Below are 16,639 nucleotides of genomic sequence, written 5' to 3' on the forward strand. Positions count from 1 at the left end.
GGGCCGGCCGGGCGCCCCCAAACCCGGCCGCGCGTGCGCCGCGCCCCACCCGCTGGCACGCGTCCCGCCCGCGGCCCCGCACCTGAGGATGTTGTCCGCGTAGGTGAGCAGCAGCTTGGAGGCCTCCAGGAAGGTCTCCGGGGTGTTCTGACAGAGCTCGGCCACCGCCGGGGACGCGGACCCACAGGAACTGCCCAGCGCCGCCGCCGCCATACTCGAGCGCGCGGCCGTGACCCCCCCCCCACGCCCCGCCCGCACCGCGTGCGCTCTGAGCAGGCGCCTCAGCTCGCCGCGCTCTGCGGCCGGCCGGTGGGCGGGGGCTGGTCTCCAGGGGCGGGGGCCCGGCCGAGAGGGAGGGGGCTGGTCTCCAGGGGCGGGGCTCGACCGAGAGGGAAGGGGCTGGTCTCCAGGGGCGGGGCCCGGCCGAGTGGGAAGGGGCTGGGGCTAGTCTCCAGGGCGGGGGGGGCGTTCAGGGCTCGTGGGGGGGGCAAGGCTCGTGTGTGTGTGGGTGGTCTCCTGGGGACGGGGCGTTTTCCAGGGGGGTGGGGTCTGATATCCTGGGCTGGGGACTCGGCGGGAGGTGAGGGGGGGGCGGCTGGTCTCCAGGGGGCGGGGACTAGTATCCGGGACCGGTGGGGTTCGTCTGGGAGGAGCTGGGGGCTGTTTGGGGCTGTTTGGGGCCGTTGGGGGCTTGGGCCGACAGGGGCCTGGTTGTCAGGGCCTGGGGGCTTCGACCAGGCTGGGGTGTGGGTCTTGGTCGTCCGGACCGAGGGGCTTTGCCCATGTGTGTATGGTGGTCTGGACCGCGGGGTGGGGTGGAGGGGCGGGGGTTTCGCGCCGGGGTAGGGGGTGCTGGCTGGTGCATCGCAGGAACCCAGGTTCCTCGGCGCCTCGGGGCCGGCCTCAATAGATCTAGCCAGACGGTGGAGAAACCCCCTATATTCCAACCACCCCTTTGCCCCCAGATGAAACTATTCTACAGCTTCCTCCTCGCAGATGGTCAGGCCTTCCTAAGTAAATGTGGATGAAAGACCCCAGAGGGAAGCAGAAAACCACGTTCAAAACCAAACACATAAACTCTGCTGGGTTTCTCCTATATGGATTTTTTTTGGAATTAGATAAATGATTGAAAATCTCTTGCATAAGTCCCAGCTCAGAGAATATGATGCTTCTGTAAAGAAGTTTTTTTCAAAACTGCAGTTTGCAACATAGTGGGTTGTGGACTCTACTGACCAAAGTAAAACACATATCCAATAACGACAAAGTAGAATGGAATGGAGGAGAAAAGGAAAGGAGGAAAGACAGCAAAATTATGCATCCCATGTAGTAAGTGTACGTATTAATTTGTGACTTTGTTTCGCAGGTAGATCTTGTGATCAGTGTCCTTTATTCCTCTTAAAAGAAGAATCCTAACATCTTTAATCCATCATCTACCTCTCCATGACCTTGAAAGTGTACTTTACCAATGCCTTCTTTCTTTTCCAAACCTCAACAAATGTTTTTCTTGACACTATATATTTTTAAAAGTTGTTTGCCTAAGTAGCTTCTTTGAATATTCTTGATGCTTTATCTTCAGTTCGCTTTTTAAATTTGAAATTTTCTTCTAATGTCTCTGAGCAAGACCCTGAGCAATAACCACCCACTTCAGTTACCATTCACTTGCCAGATATATGTGAGAAGTTTTTAATAAATATGTAGGTTTTTGGACCAGCTTCCAAGAATAGTGTTTAACTGATAGTGTGTTGCTAGCTGCTGTAACTGAAATTTTCAGTGACGTAACATGAGAAATTTCTTTCTTGTTCATACAAGAGGTATCATTTGTCAGTGAGCAGCTTTCCTCCAGATAATGATGCAGGGCCCCAGGCTCCTTTCATCCCATAGAAGTCAACAAACATTTTCTATAAATGACCAAATATTAAATGTTTAAGGGTTTGTGGCCATAGGGGCTCTGGTTCAACTATTTAACTCTGCCTTTGCAGTTGTTCCATAGACAATACAGTTTGCCCTTGAACAACGTGGGCACCAACCCTCCAAGCATTCAAATTCTGTGTATAACTTCCTCTGTATCTGAGGTTCCACTGTATCTGTGGTTCTGAATCTGAGGTTGCAACTCACAGTGGGCCAGGTAGCACTGTAGTATTTACTGTTGAAAAAAAATCCTCATATAAGTGGACCCATGCAGTTCAAACCCGTGTTGTTCAAGGGTCAACTGTACTTTAAAATGAATGTGTATGGGTATGTCCAATGAAACTATTTACAAAAACAAGCAGCCTTCTGGATTTAGCGTGTGGTTTGCTAACTACTGCTATATGGCCACAGAGACTTTTGCATTTAGTTAGTGATTGGGCAGAAAGACCGCATACCTGCTTCTTAACCACATGGGCCCAGGAATGACAAAAGCGTTTTCTCTACTGTATCATTAGTGAAAATGAAGCCCCATCTAGATGAAAAGGGAGGGAGCCTAGGAAATGTAGTCCTTAGCTGGACAGGCACCACCCACAACTCTGGGAATTGTGGGATGGGAGGTGGGAGGCCTGGGATGTAACTAGCTGTCTCTATCACTAACAGTATTCCCCTGAGTTTCTTCTTTCCATCAGCACACTCATTTATTCTTATAATAATTGTATAAGGTTATCATATACTATCTAGTATTTATGACTTTTTTTAAGGCTACAGACCACTTTTTTTTCTTTTTTTTCCAAATAAACCCTTAGGAGGAAACCTAGTATATACAAAACACCAAAGTGGAGGCGCTCTAGAACTGAAGCAGGAATGCTTGTGTGGTGGGGGAAGAATAGAATGTTATCAACTTAGCTTTCCCCTTGAGTAGATAATGGCTTTAAGGTACTTTTGTGAGGGACATGCAAACACAGTGTGAAAACCAATGCCATAAAATTAATGCTGTTAAAATAACGTACAGTCCATAAAATCATAGAAATCCTCATTTCAATGGTAATTCACTAAATTATTGTTTATTTTAATTCACCTGAAATTTAAATCCTTCCCAATTACTTTTTTTTTTTTTTAATTTATTTCTTTTGGCTGCGTTGGATCTTCATTGCTGCGCGCGGGCTTTCTTTTTAGTTGCAGCAAGAGGGGGCTACTCTTCGTTGCGGTGCACGGGCTTCTCATTGCAGTGGCTTCTCTTGTTCCAGAGCACGGGCTCTAGGTGCGCGGGCTTCAGTAGCTGTGGCGCGCGGGCTGCAGTAGCTGTGGCGCACGGGCTCAGTAGTCGTGGCTCGCGGGCTTAGTTGCTCCGTGGCATGTGGGATCTTCCCTGACCAGGGCTCAAACCCGTGTGCCCTGCATCGGCAGGTGGATTCTTAAGCACTGCACCACCAGGGAAGCCCCCCAATTACTCTTTACTTTGAGTAACTACTCTCTCTCTTGGATACCACCATCTATGAAGCTATTAAGGGAATTTATTATAACAAGGGACTTGGCTCATTCTTTTTCCTGCCTGCTTCTTCCACTTAAGTCAAGTTGAAAATATTTTGATTCTTCAGTTTCCTTTAGAAAAGTTAAAGGTTTTAAGCTAGTCAATCTCTTTATACCCACCATTGCTCCAAACACATAAAAGGATGTTCTAGTATTAAATCAGCTTTGAACTTCCTGTTCATTCACTTGATTTTTTTTTTTTTTTTGCTTCAAGATAATGAATTTCTTTTTAGGATTCCAGCTTTGTTAAGAACATCATCTTTAGAGTTGACATATGGTGGCACTATTCTTAAAATGAAATAAAGATATAACTCACTGAAACTTCCCCAGGATAGGTTTTGTCATAAAAAAGAAAATGTTGGGACTTCCCTCGTGGCTCAGTGGTTAAGACTCTGCCTGTCAACGCAGGGCACATGGGTTCAAGCCCTGGGCCGGGAAGATCCCACATGCCGTGGAGCAACTAAGCCCGTGTGCCACGACAACTGAGCCTGCGCTCTAGAGCCCGCCAAGCCACAACTGCTGAGCCCGTGAGCCACAACTACTGAAGCCAGCATGCCTAGAGCCCGTGCTCCGCAACAAGAGAAGCCACCGCAATGAGAAGCCTGCACACCTCAAAGAAGAGTAGCCCCTGCTCGCCGCAACTAGAGAAAGACTGCGCGCAGCAACAAAGGCCCAACTCAGCCAAAAATAAATAAATATATTTAAAAAAAAAAGAAAAGAAAATGTTGACCTCAGTAAAAGGTTATTGGCAAGGAGAAGGGTTGAAGCCTCTCAGGAATTGATGTGGTAGCTCACTACTGTGTAACTGTATTAAGTAATTAAGCAACTATTATTTATTGAGCACATGCTGTATGCAAAGCAGTCTGAGATGGATGACATAAGAAACTTTTAATCTAGTAGGAAGGACAAAATGAATAATAATACCTTACATACAGATAGCCCTTCAGTTGATGAAACAGAGTTACTGTGAAAAAATCATTTGGTAAGAAATGCACAAAGTGGTATAGGCATAAGGGTATGTGTTTATTAATTCATTCTGTAATTCATTCATTCACCAAATAGTTATGAAGCCAATGGCCATGCGCCACACACTGTGAAGCAGGGGAGGAGATGAGCACAGGCCCCGCCTTCGTAAGAGTCATCGAGTTCGAGCACTGGTGAGACCAGCAGTATCAGCATCACCAGGGAACTATCAGGATATTCTCAAGCCCCACCATTAAAGATGAGGCCCAGGGCTTCCCTGGTGGCGCAGTGGTTGAGAGTCCGCCTGCCGATGCAGGGGACACGGGTTCGTGCCCCGGTCCGGGAAGATCCCACATGCCGCGGAGCGGCTGGGCCCGTGAGCCATGGCCGCTGAGCCTGCGCGTCCAGAGCCTGTGCTCCGCAACGGGAGAGGCCACAGCAGTGAGAGGCCCGCGTACCGCAAAAAAAAGAAAAATAAAAGATGAGGCCCAGCAATGTGTGTAGTAAGCCCTTCAGGTGATTTAGGTGCACGGTAAATTTGGAGAACTATTAGTTTAGAAGAAGGAAAATTCCACTGTGGTTGCAGTTTCATGGAAGAAGAATTTGAAAAGAACCCTTAAGTTGCAGTTTCATGGAAGAAGAATTTGAAAAGAACCCTTAAATTGGGAGGTTAATGAGATGAGGAAGGGCAGGACTTCCCAGCTGTGGGAGGAAATGCCCCCAACACACACTTAATTAAGGACAGCATCCTAGCACTCTCTCCTCCGTGCCACTGCCTTAGTTTAGGGCTTCACCAGTCTTTTTTTTAATATTTATTGGAGCATAGTTGCTTTACAATGTTGTGTTAGTTTCTGCTGTACAGCAAAGTGAATCAGCCATATGTATACATATATCCTCTTTTTTGGATTTCCTTCCCGTTTAGGTCACCACAGAGCATTGAGTCCCCTGTGCTATACAGTAGGTTCTTATTATTATCTATTTTATACATAGTAGTGTACATATGTCAATCCCAAGCCCCCAATTCATCCCCTCCGTAGAGCCTCACCAGTCTTAACTCTTTTCCCCATGTCCACTCCCACATTCCCCAATCCCCCTGCACATGCTGCAACGATGATCTTTCTAAACCACCCATCTGATCATGTTATTCTTCTGCTGAAACGTTTATGGCTACCCCTTGCCCACATGTAACTGAGCAGGACCCTATGAGGCCTTCCCAGAATAGACCTCCACCCACATCCTACACCTGCCTTTTGTTTGTAGAAAAACTTTAGTTGAAGAATAATCAGAGAAGTGAGAAAATGCAGAAAGAAAGGAAGACAATCAAGCAAGACAAAATAACAATAGTTTAGCCATTAAACAGAGTCAAGGACCTTTAGTTCTTCCTCCAGGACTATAGAGAATATTCTGAGCCACATCCTTTGAGCTGTTTTGCAGATACTGAAAACCCCACAAGGTGGAGGAAGTTAACTGTCTGCTGCCCACAGGCATGTAGACCTCAGACCGGTTGGAACCAGAAGGCTGACGATGCCGACTCCCCATTACGTCACCACCAACCAATCAGAATGTCCACGAGCTGACCACGCCCTGCTCCTTGAACACCGTAAGACTTCTCTCGACCCCCTCCAGGGCGGGGCGCACAGTCTTGAGGGCACGAGCCCACTGTGGCCCCCTTTGCCTCGCAAAGCAATTAAGCCATTTCTTTCTATTTCACCCAAAACTCTGTCTCCGAGATTTAATCTGGCACCAGTGTAGAGGCCAGATTTCAGCAACACACACTCTACCGCCAAATGATGTCACGAGTCAGGCAAGAAACTTGAATGTACTAAGTGGCTTTGTTCAAGACAAAAGAACTAGCAGAGAGTCCGGTGAAGGGAATGAGAGAGTTTACCATTTCCTTCCTAGAGGAATTTAGATTCAATAAAAGAATGTTGCAGTCCATGTTAGACCAGGGCTGCCTGCATATCATTTCTGACCTACAGGATCAAATCCAAAGTCTTCTGCACAACATCCAAGACTTTTTCAGATCAGCCCCTGCTTCACTCTCATGCTTTCACTGTTGCTTTGTCCCACACCTCACATCCAGCATTGGCCACATTGAACTACTACTAGCAGTTTGTGGAAGATATCAGGTATCCAGGCCTTTGTTCTACTCTGTCAGGATGCCCTTTCCCACCAAATTTACTAGACAAAAACATGTACTCATTTTCAAGATGCAGTTCAAAGGCCAACTTTTTTGAAGGCTTTCCTGACTTTGGAAGGTAGTATTGACCCAGTTGTCTCCTTTGTATTATTATAATTCTGTCATATTCTTCTATTACAGCACCTGTTTCAGTGGTTTGCACATATTTGTCTCCATGGCTGTTTCCTTAGACTATGAACTTCCTGAAAGCAAGAACCATACCCTATTCATTTTCATATGCCAGCTTCTAGCACAGCTTAGGAAGAAAATGAATGTTGAACAAAAGAAAGTACAAGCAAAGATACAGAGATGAAAAAAGACAAGCTGAAGTCAATCTAGAGATGATAAGATCACTTTTGCTGGGTGTTGGGCTGCACCCTGCAGGCCTGCAAGCCCTGGGCTTACCCAGCTTCAAGACAAAAGAAAGAGCCCAGAGTCAGTGACAGAGACACCAGTGGTTTAGTGGATGGGGGGATCTTACATGTCTGAAGCAAGGTCGTGGAGTGACACCCCACCGTCTGCAGCAGACGGTGGGCAGGACATGGCAGCAGTCTTTGCTCCAGGGGGAGGGGGAGGTTACCAGTTACAGGGGAATTGATGTCAGGTTGGCTCATCGGTTACCAGCAATGAGGCACGCCCCTCACTGCTTCTTTGATGAACTCTCACGTTACAGAGGTTCTGATCTAAAGATTAGTCACCAGCTGGGGCTGGGGGCAAGTCTGTAGGAAGGTCAGTCACGTGAGTAGGGTGTAGGTGAAGCAGGCACTGGTCAGGCAGAGGATGTACAGAGTGCAAGAGAACAGCCATCTTGGGTGGAAATCTATTTTAATAGAGAATGGGAACTATATCTGGAAAGATAGTTTTGAATCACATTACAAAAAATTTAAGTAAACATATGTCTGAACAAGAGGCTATGGCAAGTGGAGCCTTTTTGAAGATTTTGGTACTTTAGCTAAAACACCATGGTATTTTAACAAGGAATATGGTACTAAATCATACAGTATAGCTATTAGAATATCATAAAATCTCTCACCCCTTTCCAGACCAAAGGAAAGATCAGAGGTAGAAATAAAAATGAAAAGACTTTTGGTGGCTTTACTTTCCTACAATTTTTTTTCCTGTTTTTTGGCCACACTGCACAGCTTGCAGGATCTTAGTTCCCCAACCAGCGGAAGCGGGGAGTCCTAACCACTGGTCCGCCAGAGAATTCCCTCTACAATATTTTAATTGACTTGTCACTTCTTATCCAAGATAATTTTGTGATGTTACAAAAGAAAAAAGAACAGCATGTTAAAACTGTGTTTCATATGAGTTTGGCTTCAAAAAATATTTTAGGACTTTTCACACTATGATTTTAAAATATTATATAGCCATGAAGAGAGGAGAGAGCAAGTTTGGGTACCTCTCACTCCTTAACTTTTAGTTGTACTTTTGTTTTTTATAACCACGTTTGTTTTAATTTCTCTTAAAGTAACTCTATCGTCACTGAAAGAAGGTCATCCTAAGAAGTGACTGAATAGGTCTTGGATCAAGGATGACTCAAGGTCATATTAGGGAACTACTTTAGAAAAAGTCTATTTCCAGATACATTTAAATCCAGTACTAACCAGGAAAATCTAAGCTTCTCCCAAATTCTTCCCTAGAGCTGGGAAAGAAGACAAAGCACTCTGCTTGGAAGCCATCAAGAGGCACACTGTCCAGAAAGAAACAAATACGCTGAGAGGTTCAGATGCAGGTTATATGGTCAATCCTTTATCTACAGAAGAAAGAAGGACACAAAACGCACCTGGGTCAGCACGTGAGCAACAGATGGTCATCTAAACAAATACTACCTTGCTGATTTCTTGCTTTTTTATATTTTCATCTTATTTTTCCCTTGATAGATTCACAGTGAGCTCTGAACAAATAAAAGTTATTGAATTTTTCGAACACTTAGAAATAAATGTCTACATTCTTCTCTATTCTATTCTTGTCTCCATTCTTAGATACTGGCTGTGATATTTTGAGCACCGCCCAAGAGCTGAAAATAAGTTTTAGAAAGTAAAAGTACCTTTATTATTACAAAAGCATTGTTTGTATACTATAGAGAAGATGATAAATAAAGCTAAGCAAAAATAAGGGGGAAAGGGAATCCCCTGGCGGTCCAGTGTTTAGGATTCCAGGCTTCCACTGCATGGGGCCTGAGTTCCATCCCTCGTCGGGGAACTAAGATCCTGCACACCACAAGGAGTGGGCAAAAAAATTTAAAAATTAAAAAATAAAATAAGGCAAAAACACCGCAATCATTATACTTGCTTGCAGACCAGACCCCGCCCCCAAGAAAACCCTTAAAAAAAAAAAAGGAAAAATACAAGTCACAACTTGGATCTTCCAAAAAATTATCAACATCTTTCCACATTAATAAATATTCACTTACAAAATTATTTTAAATGGCTGCACATTACTTAGATGTACCACAAAATAGACAACTGATTTCCTGCTCTTGGGCATTTCGGTGAGTCCTGCTTTGCTATTATAAACAACTCTGGGCGATACAGAGATCACTGTAACGATACGGTAACTTCTTTAATTCTTCCCTAGCATTCCGGGCGAATATGACTGAGTCCCTCTTCCCACAACAGGCGAATATCTGGGATTATTAGCAAAAGAAAAAAAGAGAGATCCCTTTTTGATACGCAAAAATGCTATCTCCCCTCGTTACGTGCTCGTACCCAAGTTATGCTGGAGTCGGTGAGGTGGCGCCCGGACCCTCCCCTCACCATCTGACCTTCGCCAAGGTGACGCGGGGGAAGGGCGCCCGGCCCAGAGGGCGCGCACGCCGGGCGTGCGCGTGCGCGCCTGTGCGGACGTGGGTGTGCGCGGACGTGCGCGGACGTACTGTGCGCGGGCGCACGCCCGCATCGCGCGTGGGACTGCGGCTGCGCTGGCCGCCGGAGGCTGGATGCAGGTAGTGGGTGCTCGCTCCTCTTGTCCTTCCGCCCTCCAGCTCCGAGTCGGGTCGGCGCTGCGTGGGGAGAGGGGTGTGGAGGACCCGGGTCAGCTGTCTTTTCCTCTCGCCACGTTTTCCTCGGGTGTCTGGGGCGGTGCGGGGAGTTGGCCACACCCCCTTCCCTTCCCCCCCACCCCGCCCTTGACCTTCGCGGTCCCCGAAACCCTGATCAAAAAAGTTCTGTCACCGCCACCCCAAAGAATAGGCCCTGAAGTGTGTTTTGTGCCTTTTGTAATAAGGCCTCGGTAATCCTGAAAAAGGATGCTTTCCGCAGCCTATATCCGGCCAGGAGTGCGTGTATATTTTTCATTGTGAAGTTCTGTTGTGAATCGAATGAGTCGTCTTTTCAGCTCTTTATCTTGGAATGTCTGAGGGTACTGAGAGTCTAAAAAGGGTTGAGTCCAGACAGGTGGTTTGATAAGTAAAAGTGATGTAACATTATTTTCCCTGCGCTCCTTAACAGCTCATACCAAGCACCCGAGAAAAACCACCTTGGATGTTGTTTCTTAGGCCTTTAAGGTATTTCAACAAGTCAGTACCTGCTGGGCGTGTCGTGGTCTGCTACGGAACGTCTCTGACCCTCCGAGTCTCAACCATGCTGTCAAACGGCTTGCAAAGTTTCCTAAAAGTTACAAGCCCTCATCTAATACACACAAGGTTGTGCCAGCGATTGATAAGTGAAAGGAGGTTTTTCGGAACTGTGCCAACACCCAGATTGCGTAGGCGGGTTGTCGTTACAGGCATTGGCTTAGTGACTCCTCTGGGTGTTGGCACTCAGCTGGTGTGGGATCGTCTTATCCAGGGAGAGAGTGGAATCGTTTCACTGGTCGGTGAAGAGTATAAGAGTGTCCCTTGCAGTGTTGCAGCTTATGTGCCAAGAGGTTGTGATGAAGGTCAATTCAATGCACAAAACTTTGTGCCCAAATCAGATATCAAGTCCATGTCTTCTCCCACCGTTATGGCCGTTGGGGCTGCTGAGTTAGCCTTGAAAGATTCCGGCTGGCATCCTCAGTCAGAAGCTGACCAAGCGGCTACTGGTGTTGCAATTGGCATGGGAATGGTTCCCCTTGAAGAGATTTCTGAAACTGCGTTGATGTTTCAGACGAAAGGTTACAGTAAAGTCAGCCCATTCTTTGTCCCTAAGATTCTGGTCAGTATGGCCGCAGGCCAGGTCAGCATTCGCTATAAACTCAAGGGCCCCAATCATGCAGTGTCCACAGCCTGTACCACGGGAGCTCATGCTGTGGGAGACTCTCTGAGGTTCATAGCCCACGGCGATGCTGATGTGATGGTGACTGGAGGTGCCGACTCTTGCATCAGCCCTTTGTCGCTGGCTGCGTTTTCCAGAGCCCGGGCTCTGAGCACAAACTCTGATCCGAAGTCGGCATGTCGGCCATTCCATCCCAAGAGAGATGGTTTTGTGATGGGAGAAGGTGCAGCTGTGCTGGTGCTAGAAGAACACGAGCATGCTGTTCAAAGAGGGGCTCGGATCTATGCAGAGATTTTGGGCTACGGACTCTCAGGTGATGCCAGTCACATAACCGCCCCTGATCCTGGAGGAGAAGGTGCCTTAAGGTAAAGACGGGTTGTTTGTTCACATTTCTTCAGGTAAGACTCTTTATTGGAGTCTCAACTTAGGGGAAACTGTAGTATCTGGCCTTGGTGTACTGTATCTCTGTTGTGTTCCCATTTTAGACTAACTAGTGTTTTTGAATTCTTTGCTTTACCACGTTTGAAATATTTGAAAACATGTGAATATCCTTACAAAATCTGGAGTTTTAGCGAAGGCCAGTAACGTTGTGAAGAAGGCCGTGTGTGACTTTGCCACATTTTCATCCCTTCAGTTGTGCTTAACAGCCGTCAGGGTCAGGAGGCTCCCTTCTGCAGCCCTCCATCAGACCTGGACAGTACAGTTAGCGCTTTGTCCTACGTGTACCTGGTCTCTGCTCCATTTCAGTAGGGTTCTGCTGCGACTTCTAATCACCCAGGGATCTTATTAAAATGCAGATTCTGACTCTGTAGGTCTAGGGTGGTGCTCGAGATGCTGCGTTTCTAACCAGCTCCTAGGTGGTGCTGAAGCTGCTGGCCTGAGGACCGCACTTGGAAAAGCAAGGTGCTTTTATTGTGAAAGAGGTAGTGAGTTAAGTTAAAAAACCCACAAAACAAAAGACCCCTCTGACACTAACATTATGTGTTAGTATGTTTGTTCATAGGTTAGCCTGCTTAGATCATATTATGTTTTAACCAGTTAAATTAGCCAGGGGTTGGCAAGCCTTTTCTGTAAAGGAATAAATAATATTTTTGGCTTTATGGGCCAAAAATATTATCCCAGCTACGAGGGTGTCTGTCACAGCTACTCAGACTCTGCTTTGTAACTGAGAGTAGCCATGGGCAGTATGAAAATGAATGGGTGTGTTCCGATGAAAGTACAGTTGACCCTTGAACAACACGGGTTTGAACTACACGGTTCCACTTACACGCGGATCTTTTTCGCTAGGTACATACTACAGTGCTACAGGATCCGCGGTCGGTTGAATCTGCGGATGTGGAATTGGGGGTATGGATGGCCAATGGTAAAGTTATAGGGGCATTTTCCACTGTGTGACGGGTCAGCACCCCTAACCCCCAGTTTGTTCAGGGGCCAACTGTGTTTACAAAAACAGCATCTGGCCAGGGTCATAGTTCACCGACCCCTGAACTATATTTCTGAGTTTTAGTGAGTAGTTGCTGGTGCTGGAAATGTCAAGCCTAGTAGTCAGCTAGATGAGGAAATAGTTATGTTTAGGTGAAACTTTCCAGCACGCTTCAGATTATACTCTGAGCTGCCTCTTAAGGAAATGTATGCAGCCCAGAGATCAACAACTAAAAAAAAGGGTGTTAACATCCATGAGATTTTCAGAGGTTTTCCCAGAGAAGTGTTTTATTTTTGGATTTGTTTCTCTTGGGGTTTGGCTTTGTATTTCTTCATTTATTTAGAATTCTCATATCCTGAATAGACAATTTTTGAAAGGGTGTTTGAGCCTTAAAGTAATAGGACAGACATTTTTTAGATTATTGGGACATATTCCAAGTTTTACAGTTAAATGTGAAAGAAAACATTAAAGCATAGTTATAAATTTTTTTCTGCACGTTTTAACTCTACAACACACCCCACTGATAAGCAATTCCTAGAAGAGAAATTATTCTAGGCCTGAGTCTATGTGGCTTTTTCCTCAAGGAAGAAAGGACGATTCAAATAAAATGGAAATACATTTTATTAGAGATTGTAAAATCCATAGGTTTGTATGTTTATGTCATGGTGATGAATGTTTATGTCATGGTGATGAATCAGTCCATGTTATTCCCATGCAGACAGCATTCCAACTCACATGGTAATCCAAGATGCTGTTCTGTCATTAGAGCATAAAGGGTTCTTTTCATCCAGTGTACTTGGATATTTCTTTTTCGTAAGCCATACAGACAATGAATACTTTGCTAAAATTAGATGTCGTTCCGATAAGTTCAGTTGCTTTTCTCATTTTATTAGATGTATGGCTGCTGCTATAAAAGATGCAGGTGTACAGCCTGAAGAGATATCCTATATCAACGCACATGCTACTTCCACACCGTTGGGAGACGCTGCTGAAAACAAAGCCATCAAACATCTTTTCAAAGAGCACGCCCACGCCCTTGCTGTCTCCTCCACCAAGGGAGCCACGGGACACCTGCTGGGGGCTGCCGGGGCCGCTGAGGCAGCTTTTACCTCTCTGGCTTGTTATCATCGAAAACTGCCACCTACTTTAAACCTGGACTGTACAGAACCAGAATTTGATCTCAATTATGTTCCACTCAAGGCACAGGAATGGAAAACTGAGAAAAGATGTATTGGGCTCACCAATTCCTTTGGTTTTGGCGGTACAAATGCAACACTTTGTATTGCTGGCATGTAGGACAAATCATCTGTCATTAAATATTGATTTTTTTACCTGTTATAAACTGCATTAAGTTGAGAAATAATATGTTTATGTAAATGCATGTTTTTATATATATCAGTATCCAGATAAACGTTATCTTTGTCAGGGTTTCTCAGCCTTGGCACTGCTGACGTTTTGTGCAAGGTAATTCTTCGTTGGGGAGAGGGGAGCTGTCGTATACATCGTGGAATGCTTTACAGCATCCTAGTCTCTACCTGCTAGATCCTGGTAGCACCTACTTCCCCAGTGGTGACAACTAAAAATGTCTCTAGACATTTCCCCCTGTTTCTTGGGGAGGGGGCACAAAAGTGAGAAGGGAACAGCCTTCCCCATGTGTTAGTGGGCTGCTCGTATTACCTTTGCTGCAGCACTTTATCCCCTATATACGTAAGTCTCCAGTCATGTTCATTCAGTGGTAATCAGTCTTAATTCTCGTTGGCGTATGGTTGGTTCAGTTGAAATTTATTGGGTGCCAGCTGTGGACCTGGTTTTGTACTGGCCACCAGCAATAAAGTGATGTGTCAGGACAGGCTTCCTAAGGGTGAAAAGGTCTCAGCCAGGTTACAGGGGAAGGAAGGAAGAGTATTCCAGCCAGGAGGCATAGTGTGGAACGGCTAGGAAATTTAGAGAAAACCTCAGGACCAAATGTAAATATTTCAATACTTATAGCCTGAGATGGGAGTAGGAGATAAAGCCAGAAGACCTGGTGGAAATCAGGTCACAAAGAACCTTATAAGTTCTGTTAAGGCAGTGAGAGTAATGGAAGCCATCTAAGGTTTGGTGTGTTAACGATGGTTTTGTAACGTGTCAAGTTGGCTAGGCTGAGCCGCATTTCCCAGAATTCGCTCTACCGTATGTTTTTTGGTTAGGGCTGGCCACGAGAGAGTCTTTTAGAAGATATGCAGGGTGACGTGAAGCAGCAACCATTTTGTAGCTCACGTGTGTTGTGGCTTTGCTGGCTGACTCCTTGAGGTGAGGCAGTGGCTGAGCCTGTAACTGCGCCACCCGCCCCTGGATCCTCCCTCAATTTCCCTGACTCCTGGGCCACATGCGTTTAGCTTCACGAATGGCCCAGCTTCCACCCCATGATGCCAAGGTCAGAGGAAGCAAGAACTGACAGGGTGAGGTTCATTCTTGTGGCTGTGCGTTCCAGCTGGTTGTTGGAACTTTACATCCATCTTCCCTTCCCAGTCGCCTGCCCGGCGGACTTGAGTCTCCAGCAGCGGAAGAGAATAGGTGGACCTAGCAGCCCTACAGAGACTGTTTAGCCGGTTCTTGTAACTGTGTAGGTCAGATGCCTGTAATAAGTATCTACATCTGTATTTCTCTTAGCGGTTCTCTTTCTCTGATTGAACCCTGACTGATACATGTGAAGAATTGGAGTTGTTGGGAGTAACATAATCACATTTCCTTTTAGAAACATGACTCTGGCTGCAGAGCAAAGAACAGATTGGAGGGAAGCAGGATTCCTATGAGGGAATCCAATCAGAAGGGGAGAGCAAAATCCAGGTAAGAAAAGATGGTGGCCTGGATGAAGCAGGATATTTTGACCCAAGGTTATTTTAAAGTTGAAAATCACGTTGGTTTTTTTTAGTCAGTTTTACTAAGGCATAATTTACATGCAGTAAATTGCACCCATTTCAAGTGTATGGTTAAATGAGTTTTAATAAAGGTGTTACACACACTCGAGGAACTACTACCTCAATCAGAATATAGAGCATTTCCATCTCTGCAGAAATTTCCTTGTGCCCCTTTGCAGTCAATCTCCCCAGCTGCAGAAGAACTTTCTGTCACTATAGATAAGATTTGCCTTTTCTAGAGTTTTATATAAGTGGAGTCATACAGAATACCCCTTGGTTCCTGGCTTCTTTCTCTCACTTTTTTTGAGATTTATCCATATTATTGAGTGTATCAGTAATTCGTTGCTCTTTTATTACTGATTTTTAAAAAATCTTTAATAGATACAGATACTTTTGGCTTTTAATCTTTCCCTAATCCCTACTCAGCTTATTTTATAACATTTTACTTAATCTCACTGTTATTTTTTAGATGGATATGTATTGCCTTTTGCACGGAAGACAAGGATTTAAATTTTTTTCTAAAACTGATAGCTTCTGAAGTGAAGAATCCTTCCTTTGAAAATCACAAATCTACAAGGATACAGTTGTATAAAGGATATACGGTTGACCCTTGAACAACATGGGTTTGAACTGATACCTGGATTACGGGTACACTTGCGCAAGGATTTTTTTCAATAGTAAATACTACAGTACTACACGATCCACAGGTTGGTGGAATCCAAAGATGCAGAACGAGCGATACGGAGGGCCAACTGTAAAGTTATACACAGATTTTTGACTGCACACTAGGGAAGGGGGGTCAGCACCCCCCATACGCACGTTGTTCTAGGCTCAACTGTGTATATATGTGTATGTGGTGTATATAGATAGACGTGTGTACATCTATATATACACACATTACTGAGAAAATTGAACTGGTAGAAATTTGACAGTTTTTTTCTGTGGTCTAGTGCCAAGAGGATATGACTATTTTTGGACCCAAAGACCCTCCTCTCCCCCTGGGTCTTTATGTTTAAGGAAAAAAGTAGACAACTTAGGGTAATAAAAGTAATGACAGTTAGCTTTAGTTTTAATTCAGGTCCCCTGAGAAGCAGACACCAGGAGAGGATTTCCTGTGCAGGAAGTCTTCAGGGGAAAAGGCCTGTGAAGGATGAGGGGAGAGGGAACAAGAGAAGGCAGGGAGCCCCTCTGACCGTGATGAGAGTCTGACACCCGTCAGGAGGGGGGACAGGGATGAAAGGGGGTGGGCTAGAAAGGTTTCAGATGGAAGTCCCATTCTAAGAGAGTTTTGGCCAGGCCGACGGGCCAAATCGACCAAGAATCTCATGTTGAAGGAGTTCCAGGACCCTCAGGGGTGGACCTGCATTAGTGCCCCCACTGTGGTCGGCGGCGGCAGTGCTACCAGGGCACGGCCGGAGACCTGAGCTGTGCGTTTTTCGTGGCCAGTGTGCTGCACCCCTTGTACCACAATGATCTACTTCTGCAAGCAAGTTTAGGGGGCAGGTCCTCCGTGAGTTCTGTGGGCCTCTCTTTCTGA

At 45.7% G+C, this 16,639-nt stretch overlaps 2 protein-coding genes across 3 annotated transcripts in view; one reads left to right on the top strand and one right to left on the bottom strand.

Moving 5' to 3' along the window:
* Positions 1 to 213, bottom strand: part of NGLY1 (N-glycanase 1) — a 62,682-nt gene extending 62,469 nt beyond the window's left edge. For both annotated transcript variants that reach the window (XM_029214273.1, XM_029214272.1), the window contains exon 1: positions 83 to 213. In XM_029214273.1, the coding sequence (XP_029070106.1) occupies positions 83 to 213 (131 nt within the window). The remainder of the gene's footprint in view (positions 1 to 82) is intronic.
* Positions 214 to 9,303: 9,090 nt separating this feature from the next.
* On the top strand, positions 9,304 to 13,530 carry OXSM (3-oxoacyl-ACP synthase, mitochondrial). Its single transcript, XM_029214855.1, has 3 exons — positions 9,304 to 9,527; positions 10,033 to 11,144; positions 13,096 to 13,530. Exons 1-3 carry the CDS (start codon positions 9,522 to 9,524, stop codon positions 13,496 to 13,498), a joined length of 1,521 nt encoding a protein of 506 aa, XP_029070688.1. The 5' UTR covers positions 9,304 to 9,521; the 3' UTR covers positions 13,499 to 13,530.
* The last annotated feature ends 3,109 nt before the right edge of the window (positions 13,531 to 16,639 follow it).

Source organism: Monodon monoceros, unplaced genomic scaffold (assembly GCF_005190385.1).
Source record: "Monodon monoceros isolate NGI ecotype Baffin Bay Population unplaced genomic scaffold, NGI_Narwhal_1 Super_Scaffold_11, whole genome shotgun sequence".
NCBI lineage: Eukaryota > Metazoa > Chordata > Mammalia > Artiodactyla > Monodontidae > Monodon > Monodon monoceros.